Source organism: Cydia splendana, chromosome Z (genome assembly GCF_910591565.1).
Source record: "Cydia splendana chromosome Z, ilCydSple1.2, whole genome shotgun sequence".
Lineage (NCBI taxonomy): Eukaryota > Metazoa > Arthropoda > Insecta > Lepidoptera > Tortricidae > Cydia > Cydia splendana.
The window spans coordinates 39,439,411-39,449,911 of record NC_085987.1 but is presented as its reverse complement, the minus strand read 5'-3'; the positions used below and the strand labels follow the sequence as shown (position 1 = coordinate 39,449,911).

The 10,501-nt window shown below is 39.0% G+C and overlaps 1 protein-coding gene across 2 annotated transcripts in view; it reads left to right on the top strand.

Moving 5' to 3' along the window:
• The first annotated feature begins 2,498 nt into the window (after positions 1 to 2,498).
• LOC134804075 (homeobox protein araucan-like) overlaps positions 2,499 to 10,501 on the top strand; it is a 116,419-nt gene continuing 108,416 nt past the window's right edge. The window contains exon 1 of one of the 2 annotated variants that reach the window (XM_063776978.1): positions 2,499 to 3,105. In XM_063776978.1, the coding sequence (XP_063633048.1) occupies positions 3,013 to 3,105 (93 nt within the window). In that variant the 5' untranslated portion in view covers positions 2,499 to 3,012. The remainder of the gene's footprint in view (positions 3,106 to 10,501) is intronic. The other variant, XM_063776976.1, reaches the window with a different exon arrangement.

Below are 10,501 nucleotides of genomic sequence, written 5' to 3'. Positions count from 1 at the left end.
TCTGTCGTCACCATCAGAAACATATTTAAAAGGTTCGGTCTTGTCGGTTAATCCTTTACCAGGCTAAGGAATGTATATTTCCCACATACGGCACATCAAACATGTATTCTATTTTCGATGAGTAAGACTAACATTCGATTGTCATTTTTGAACTGTCAGTTTGGTAAAGAGTTAGGCAATCTTCAGGTATTTATTTCTTTGGCCTTTTCCTTGACAGCCTGATACGACTGACATGACGTTCACTTCCTACTTTAATTGATCTATGTTTGCCCTTCTGGGCTTAGTAAATCGTATGAACTTATGTATGTATAATCTATTTATCTATATATAAGGTCATGTTGCGAAAGAGAAACACTTGTAGAGAATACTTATACTGTTCATATTGCCCCGAACAATAGAGTCTACATATAAATTATGTTTGACTTAACTAGGTACCCAAAATGTAACACGCTTTTAGTACCCTTAGTAAATACCTACAGGCTTTAAGGATGACTCACGTTAGACCGGGCCGTGTCCGACCCGGAGCTGCCGGCGCATCGTTTTCTATGGAAAGCATCACGTGATCGCCTGTCATGTCATAGAAAAGTAAGCGCTGAAAGCTCCGGCCCGGACACAGCCCCGTCTAACGTGAGACGTCCTTTATTATTATTAAATCTGACGGAGTTACGTGTACCAACTGTTAACTGTCAATGTGTCAGAACACACACATTTAGTTAATGTCAACTTTTGTAAGTACTAATACCACAGAATAAATAATAGTACTAGGTACAGAAGACTCACTCTCTAACAAAACGCGTCTGTTACGATCAGGACAGATATGGCCGCTAGGTAGCGACAGCGCCACGCGCGGCTTATGGCTAGCCACCAAACGTGGTGTGGAATGGATGTACTTTTAGCTACCTGTAGCAAAGCGACGAAATCGCGTAGTGAGCCACGCCTGGTACTACAGTCAAGTATTAGGTAATTCGATATCTGACCACTTTGTATTTTATCGCAGTAAATACTTACAATTAACACAAAAGTTATAAGGGATCTCATATGTCGGTATTAGGTACCTACATGTTTCCTAGTCAACTATAGAACCTTGTCGCTTTATGAAGTACATAGGTACTTACATGACATAAATACCTACATCGCACTGTCGTAGACGATAAACATATTGATTCTTTATGACATGGTTCTATGCCTAGGAATTAGGAATCAAATTGGTTGACTAACTGACTGTACCTACCTACGCACGAGTAACTGAAGAGAAGAAAGCGCCGCATGCGGCTCGCAAATTGTGGGTTGCTGAAAATGCTGACCTCTGTCTGAGGCATTTTCATAGTGTTCATACTTATATTACAGCAATCTTTGACCAAGAAGCATTAATTTTTATTGATCAAAGGTAGGTACCTAATTTTCACCCTTGTCCTTAGAAATCTAATCCCAGGATAGCTGCAAGTATATTTTATACCAATGAGACTGCCGTCTGAACTTCAAGCCCTGATGACACCTGACGACGAATTTCTACCGCTAATTTTCGTGGTTTTTAATTTTCGTACATAAGTTGAATAAGTTCAAAGAAAAGATATTGGCGAATCTACGTCCGGATTGAAAGTCGCCTTTCGACTGGGCCACCGGTGATCGTTTTAAGGTTAGGTAAAGTTGCTGATAGTCAGCGAACTTTAACTTTGTAATTATGTGGGCCGTCCGTCGTATACCTATGTACGTAACTACGTAACATTGAAGAACTTTCAATTTAGTGAAGCTGGTAGTTGCGGACTTTCAGAGTCTAACAAGAATTAGACATTTAACTTTTAATTGGTCGCTTGTACGGTCTTCAGGAACTTTGGCACACTAAGTGTTTAACTATGTTTATGCTACGCTTTTGATAATGACCGGGGTTGCTAATGTGTATCGGTGAGTTTTGGGAGCATCAATGGATGTACATAGATTTGATGAAAACTGGTAAACTATTCATGACTTTTGACTTAGTGGACATAGTTATAGGTATGGTCTGATTTAGGCTTTTATTATGCTAAGTCTGAAGATGAAAATGTGGTATCGTGTGATATGTCACTACAATCTGTGATGTAGGTACTTATTGTCCGGAAGCGGGGTTTCCAGAGAGTATGAAATGATGTTGGTACCTACAGTCTGTACTTAACGAAAAGGCCTAAAACTTCATGAAAATATCCTAAAATAAAAAAAATTTGCCTAGACCTGAGCCTAAGTAAGAAAAATCTAAGAAAAAACGTATGTAAGTGAAAAAGTTAGTAGGTGTAGGTACACCTACTGGTACGACTACTAATATACGATTTACTAAGTCCAGTATAGGTATACCTAGATAAGAAAAAGTTTCCTCAACTTTTCATAAGTGTCTGCTAAAGTTAGTTAGCAGTGACCGCCGGTTCGTTGTTTGTTATGAAAATGTGCAGCATGGTGTTTTCTCGTTGGCGCTAAGAGCTCGGTGATGGTTCATGTTAGCAGCTGGTAAGCGGACGTAGCGGGGCTGAGAGGTACGGCCATGTTGCGGCCGCGGACGGCGGGAAATCGCGGCCGCCCATGGGAGGCGTGCGGCACCGGCTCGAGGAAAAAGGACGGGGAGATGCGCAGGTTGGGCGGGGAAAAGAGAGGGCCGCGAGGCGGCGCGACGCAGAGGGCGTGCGGCCTCGCGGACGCCACGCACTCCTGCCTCGGTCGCGTCGACGGGCGGCCGGGATCGCGCTCCTCGCCACACTGACTCCGCACGCTGCCTACACAGACTTTTCTCTTGCGTTTTTCGCCGCGCCGGTACCGGCGGGCACGTGATACCTGTTTTTTCTCTCTCGCTCGACTGTGACAGCCGGGTGTCGCGTGCGATCGCACTTTTCCCGCCACTTTTAGTGGAAATCGGACGGCTCACAAGTTTTTGGCGCGAAATGTGTACGGATGGTTCCCAGTGTCAGAAGCTAGAATGACTGCACGGTTTGTTTGTGAAAAGTCGTTGGAGCTGTGTTAGCCGGTCTAGTAGCTGTAAAAGTCGTAATAATGGATGACTGGGAGCGGCACGTGACGCCTCTCCTGCAGGATATGGGCTGCCCCAGCGAGGATGCTCAGGACGACTTCTTTAACCAACAAGACGTAAGTCATAAGTATAACTTTTGCAGAACACTATGCCGCCTGTTGATGCCGCAGCTCCAAGCATGTTAGCAGAAAGTCTGTGTGGATAGCGCAAAAGTTGTCAGATATATAATATTTTCATAGCAAATCTTCAACTCTTTATGGAACGTTACATCGAAACCGGAATTTATGCCAAATGCGAACTTTTGATATGTTATGTACGAGTGGTATGACCGAAAAATTAGCACTATGTTTAAGTAGCTAATGCTCATAGTGCTCATAACATAATACTGATATTAAAAACCCAAGATCATATACCTACGACTCTCTGTAGTCTGTAGCAATTAAAACCTAGAAAATACATACAGTCCTATAAACCCTATAAAGTCTAAACTAAACGATATCTTGAATGTCCTATAAAATATTCACTACTAGCTTAACCTTTAATTTAGCACTAAAAAGTCAAGGTAGTGAGTTCAAGCCCCCCTTTGCTCTCAATAGGACGTTGCTAAAGATTCTGGTTAGGAAAAAAATGCAAAAGAAGGGTCCTATAGAGCATTGCCAAATTAAGGGTTAATTGTTAGATAAGTCCTATCTAAGCAAAAACATAGACCCAAGCAAGGTCCCATACAAACCTGAAGCCAAAGATAGGTAATGTATAAGGCCAATTCTAATCTAGATGCACTTGATCTTTGGAGTCATCATTGTGCATACTATCAAAATCTGTCACGCTGTATAAACATAATAAGTATTTATCAACTGTGAAGAAGTTCATGGTTGTCCTCAAAAAGTGTGAGATTACGAAGTAATGAAGATAAATTGGTATGCTTATATTATCTGTAATTTGTATTGAACTCAACTTTAATGACTTTTCTATAGGCAAGGTAAACGTACTGGTGCTCGACGCGGTCCCAGTACATGTCATCTTGAAACTTAAGTCATTGTCAATAGAGGTGACAGCAAGGTGTCATCTATTGGGCATTAGCATGTCGAGCACTAGTACGTTTACCTTATTTAATATTAGACAATAATTAAACATCGGCCTGACCCTACTCATCTTACTCCTTGCAACTCAAATTACAGCCTAATCTTCAAAATCACAACTTATGTCTACATTAAATAAGTATAAACTTATCATCTCAGTAAGTAACACCACCTTATGTTAGTATTATGCTTAGAGAACACTTTATATCACATTTCTTGACATATCTTTGTTATACGATCTTACAAAAAAGGCACTGATAAAGCAAATAAAACACGCAATGAATGATAACCATCAGTTGCTAGATATTCATAATCAAGAATATAAATTATACATGTATATATCTTATTGATAAACAAAGTAATTTTCTACGTCCGATTTTGTATCTGACATAAAAGATATGACACTAAACAAGTGAAAGTTAATTGCAATTGTAATAAACTACTTTCAAAGAAATAGTGTACAGACGACGTCCAAGATATGTTTACACTTTTACACCTTATTCCTTTGTAATAAGGCGAAATGTAAACATATCTTTGACGCCGACTGTACACTGTTTAGTCAGTAGAACATGCCGAATAAATGGGTCAAACAGAAAACTGTGTTACGTCTTTCCTGTAGACATACACAAGAGTTAAGGGCTATAAAGGTTAATTTTCTTATTTAACCCTTATCCACGTGAAAAGATCCTCCTTTTATTTAGAGAACTATGATTAAATCATTACTTACATGCCCACAAGCTGTTAACTATTGCCCACAGGAGAGAAAACTAGTGTGTTCGCGCGAACTGTACATCAAATTTCATATATCAAATTCACCCATAACTCTCTTCAATATTGTCATTAGCAGCAGCACGTATTTAAAAGTAGGTAACCAATTTCCATTAGTATGCTTTAGGGCTCATTTAGATGGCGCGCGAACTCGCATGCGATTTTAGTTACATTGCGGACTGTTGGAGTCCAATTCAACCGACCGATCAAAACCCGCAATGTAATGAAACTCGCATGCGAGTTCTCGCATCGTCTAAATGAGCCCAACGGTAGTACCGAACGCTTGGAAAGTTGAATCGGTAGCAATACTTTTCCCGTTGAAACTTATGCACTCTGAATACTTACAAAGTAGGTTAATCTTTAAGCTTTTCTCTCGTGCTCGTAGTTCCGAGGTAACAATGGCAAACACTAGTTCGAACTCCGTCCTTACTTAAGTTGACAACTAAGGATGACTCACGCTAGACCGGGCCGGAACCGAGCCGGAGCTTGCGGCACTTCGTTTTCTATGGAAAGCACCACGCGACGTGATCACCGATTAACCGTCATAGAAAATGGCATATCGGACGCCTCGGCTCGGGCCTGGCCCGGTCTAGCTGAGCCATCCCTTAAGGATGACTCACGTTAGACCGGGCCGTGTCCGGGCTGGAGCTTGCGGCGCTTACTTTTCTATGACATGACAGGCGATCACGTGATGCTTTCCATAGAAAACGATGCGTCGGAAGCTCTGGCCCGGACACGGCCCGGTCTAACGTGAGTCGTCCTTTAAGCAAAAGCCTCCGTTGCAAAAAGTGGTGATGTCACCGCCTCACCTGTACAAATCTAATAAAATATGAGCGGTCAATTTTGTCGAAATGCTGTCAAAAAATACTAGGTACATATACCCAACTTATTAGTAATGCTGATGTAACGAATATAATTGTATTTGCCGAATATCAGTTTTATAAATACATATTCCTATTCGCCGAATATTAGAAAGGGATTCCTATATTTTTCGATGGACATTTCAAATTTCATAACGTTAAAATTAAAGTCTTGCGTGGAAAAAATAATAGTGTGCTAGTTTCAATTTTTAAAATACATAAAACACATCACATGGAAAATTTAAATGCTTTTCAGTACTTACCTATAACTGTCATTCAAAAAGACAAAAAAAGTCAAACAAGTTTCTAAGCCATAACATTAAAGAATGTGTTCGTTTGTGTCACATATATGTATAATATTATACAAAACGATTCAAATGCGCGTCGGACTACGCATAATGGAGGGTTCCTTCATACCTTCATAGTCTTCTTACCTACGATAAAACAAGTCATACAAGCAAAGAGGATTATTTTCGCAGCACTTAACTATTTACGTCTTTAAATTTAATAAGATTTTTTGAGAAAATCGTTAATGGCCTAACATATGGACATGATCGTCCAAAAGAAAGAAAGACAATGAAACTAAAACAAAGAAATCCTACTTCAAAAGGGATAAAGCCCTTATATGTGTGCTAGGAAATTATATGTTTGAAGTTGGTGCTTCTTTCGTCTTCGTTGGTAAGTAAAGCAACGTGTTCGTTGTTTAGGGTCATGTCATAAATAGTAAGCAAATAATAAACTGTTAACTAGCTGCTTCATTTAACCACTTTTACCTATAACACGTCCAATTATAGGTATAAACATAAATTAACATTTCTGTCATTCAATTCGACCGCAAAGCAAAAACTCCGGTTGACAGCCCCTTATTGTGGTTAAGTGGGGTGTGGCCGTTCTATAAGTGGTCATTATTTCAATTTCATTTATGTTGTTCATCTTTCTTAGTTGTAATAAAGGGAGGGGTAGCTTCTTTCTGCGAATTTCCTTCAACTTTAGGCTTATTCGTGTTTCGCCTTAGACAACGTTAACAGCGGGCATTTCTCAGGAGGGCCATTTTTACGTGTCCGGTGCAATAAATGATTGAATTTACTGTTCAATAAATCTGAATTAATGTAGGCATGATCTTCAACCTATATTCTGTCTGGGACACTATCAAATTATTTATTTATTATTAATATAATACAAGAAAAAAAAATTCAAATGCGAAAAATGATGTTCGGTGGGAGTGTCCCGCACCCAGATTTTATGAAACAAAAAAATATTACTCAAGATAGGGCATTAGATCGGAGTTATTATGGATATTCACGCATAAGGTATTAGTTAACTTATCATATTCTTTATACCAAAATAATGTGAGCAAACACATTGAATAAAACCAAATTTACGATGTGTCCCGGGCTAGTGACTGATTTCGGTGTAATTTGCAAAACATGTCGGTACTCTTACAAAGTTGTAGACCAGGAACTCAGTGTCTCAAACATAGTATGCTTTAGTTGTGCCTTAACCGTTGAATAAAGTAGACGTACAGTCACAGTATAATAAAGTGATTTTTTTAACGTTTCTCCGTCCTTCGGTGAGTTTGGTCCTATGTTTTTTAAGATCGGTGGTGCAATTTACGCCGAAAGTTTTAGTGCATTTATCATTATGCATGTGATTAAGAAATCCTCGAAAGTACGTAAATGCATCATTACTATATCTCCTCTGTATAATTCATGCTATTTCTGTAATTGCTAAAAAACGATAAATTTTGACATCGCTGGTGTTGATTTCCTTGGTTTCGGTGGATTTTTGACCACCGATATCAAAAAAGGGTTCACTGAATTCAAATCCTGCTTTGTAAACTAGTTTGTTGTACTCATTTAATACGCCTAAAAAGTACAAGATACGTTGTATAAACGTAAAATTATGTTAGTAAGTAAAATAAGTAAGAAAGGTACACAAAATCACTAGTTTACTATGAGTAGTTTTTTTTAAATTAGACGTGTGTTGAAACTTGTATACCTAATGTTTCTTTCTCTGTCTTGATATTCTCTTCAAACCAATGAAGTAAATTATGTTAATTGTTCTCTGTATCACCTGAGGCCCTACATCTCGATACCTTTAAACGTGTAGATATGGTAAATAAATGCAGTCAATTATCCCATTTCTTTTAAAATACAGGTGCACCCAAGGGACAGGGTGTACAAAACAAGGGATTAAAAATAAAGTGGCCTTGTAATGTCGAGATCGCTTCAAAGGCACTGATCAATATTTCTAAAGGATAGCCATAGACACAAATTGTACATAGCAAATGTTTTAACAATCTTCAATGTCTTATGTCTTTATGTCTAAATATAGGAGTTACAATTTAGCTCAAGTGTTTGAGGGTGCTGGAGATCATAATTAATAGGTGATTAGAACTTGAAGCATTAGTCGACCACTTCAAATAGTTTTAAATTAATGGAGTTCACGCTTTAAAACTCTGTTATTCAAAAATACTTGTTTTTCGTATTGCATCACATTGCTTTATATATAAATATTAAATATTTTTTGAGCATTGAACACCACTCAAAAGTTTCTTGTTTATCGGGTGTAGGTAACATAAGTTTATTTTTGATGCGTGTGCGGTCGGATTGTGTGAAACAGACATCTTCTCCTTCATGGCACTAATGTGCGAATTTGTGGTCGACATGTCTGAAACTCGTTCCAGGACCATACATCGCCCTATTATATGAGGACAGTCAAAAAGTGTGGGATATCTTCTAGAGATGTTGTTTTAAAAGCCGCAATTTGGTTATTTTAAAATCTTGAGTCTATATACATATATTAAATTTATGTAAGCTTTCGAGATCATTAGCCTTGTTACATAGCTTATCATCAAATAAGAATGAAAAATATGATTAAATTGTAATACATTTGAGATATAAAATTGAAATGTGATTTTTGTGTAAGCATTATTGAATTCGGTGACGCAAATTGATTTCAGTGCACGCAGATGATTTCGGTGTGTTTCAAATCTCAAATATCTTAAAAACTACTAATATTTTTTATATTAAGGCTAGATTTTAGGAAATAATCACGAAGTAGGTACCTATATTTCGAATCTAGAACAAACCAACATTCTGAATGCCGATTAACTATAATTCAGTATGACAATTATCTTTCAGAAAATTCAAAATTGATATTTTCATCATTCGTTCAATCAATTTCCATCGTTTTTTCACGGAAACGTATGAACGTGTCTTGCTATTTCAGTCAGTCTCGGTACAAAAAGTACTGAGGTTGACTGAAGTAGCATGACAAATACGAACGTTTCCGAGAAAATACGATGGAAAACAATTATGCACTACATCTGTACTATCGTTAACGCACTGCCATGATTAGTGAAGATCATAATTCGTCGGGTGACAAGCAAAAGTCACTAAGTACTATCAACAAATTAAAGTAACAATGCACTTTATTACACTTGTAACACGGTTTATTGTACAATAATTTCAATGGTGTTAGTTAGTGAATTTTGCTTGTCACCCGACGATCGTCAGTTGACAAGCAAAAGTCACTAATTACTAAAAAAAATTTAAACAAAAATCGACCTTCTTTTTTTTTTGAATCTTTATTTTGACAAATGAAAATACAAATAATATATTTATTTACATACAATATATATACAGTGGTACTACTAAACGAAATTAATAACTAGCTTAAATCTAAAATAGGCCCTTGAGGCATTGTACCAAGGATGCTGGCGGCATTTCCTCGCTGTATCGCAATGCTGATACGTTGTGCGAGGTAGCCGCCAGCTCTTCGGTCACCAGTTACGTCAACCAGACGCTTCGCGATTTCTGCGAACAACTTATGCGCGCTGGGACCCCATGGACCTAGAGTTTCAACACCAAATGGTACAAAATGGTACTCTCTACCGAGGCTCTTATATTTGTTACGTTTTAGAATTTCGGCGCTTTCCGCCGCTCCGCCCGCTTTTACAGTAGTCCGTTGGAGGTGGGACGGTGCCAGTGTGTCTACGCAGGTAGCATCCCACACCAACATCCGTCCCAAGCTCCAAGGAACTAAGGACACTCCATCGGGCCTCTTGCCATCATCTCTGATAATGCCAGTCGGCTCAAGAAGAGCAGGCACATTGATGGTGGCAAGAGACCGACGGACTATGTCATTAAGCGACGCATGTCTCGAAAAACGGCCTGCACTTTTTTGACAAGATAATCCGTGGTGTCCCAGTCGGTCCACGTCCGTGCCACAAGAGCATATGTGTGGCGTACACACCGAAACCCCGAGTCGCAAACCAGTCGCCAGTCTAAGGGAGGCCGGATCCAAGAAAGTACCAGTATTGGGCGAAGGATGGGCATGTAGCCAGTAACCGGCTTCCCGGGCTCCGACCGCCAAAAGCCTCGCACGGTCTGGACCTGTACAGTTGTTTAGGGGAGTATTGTAAGTTAAATCACAGTAAACATTATCCCAACTCCTTTGTGAATTTGGGTTGTCTGGAAATTGTTCTTTTAGTACTAATATGGTTCACTATGGCTATGAACTTGTGGTGGTAATTAGTGAGTTTTGCTTGTCACCTGACGATATCATAATCATCATTATCCACTCGAATATAACCACATGCATACATACATAGCTATCATGGTTCATGAGGTACAGCCTGGTGACAGACAGACATGCAGACAGACAGATAAATGGACAGACGGACAGCGGAGTCTTAGTAATAGGATCCCGTTTTACCCTTTGGGTACGGAATCCTAAAAATAAATCCTACAATCCTACTTCAAAAAGGATAAAATTAAATAATATCCCATATAATGTGTGCG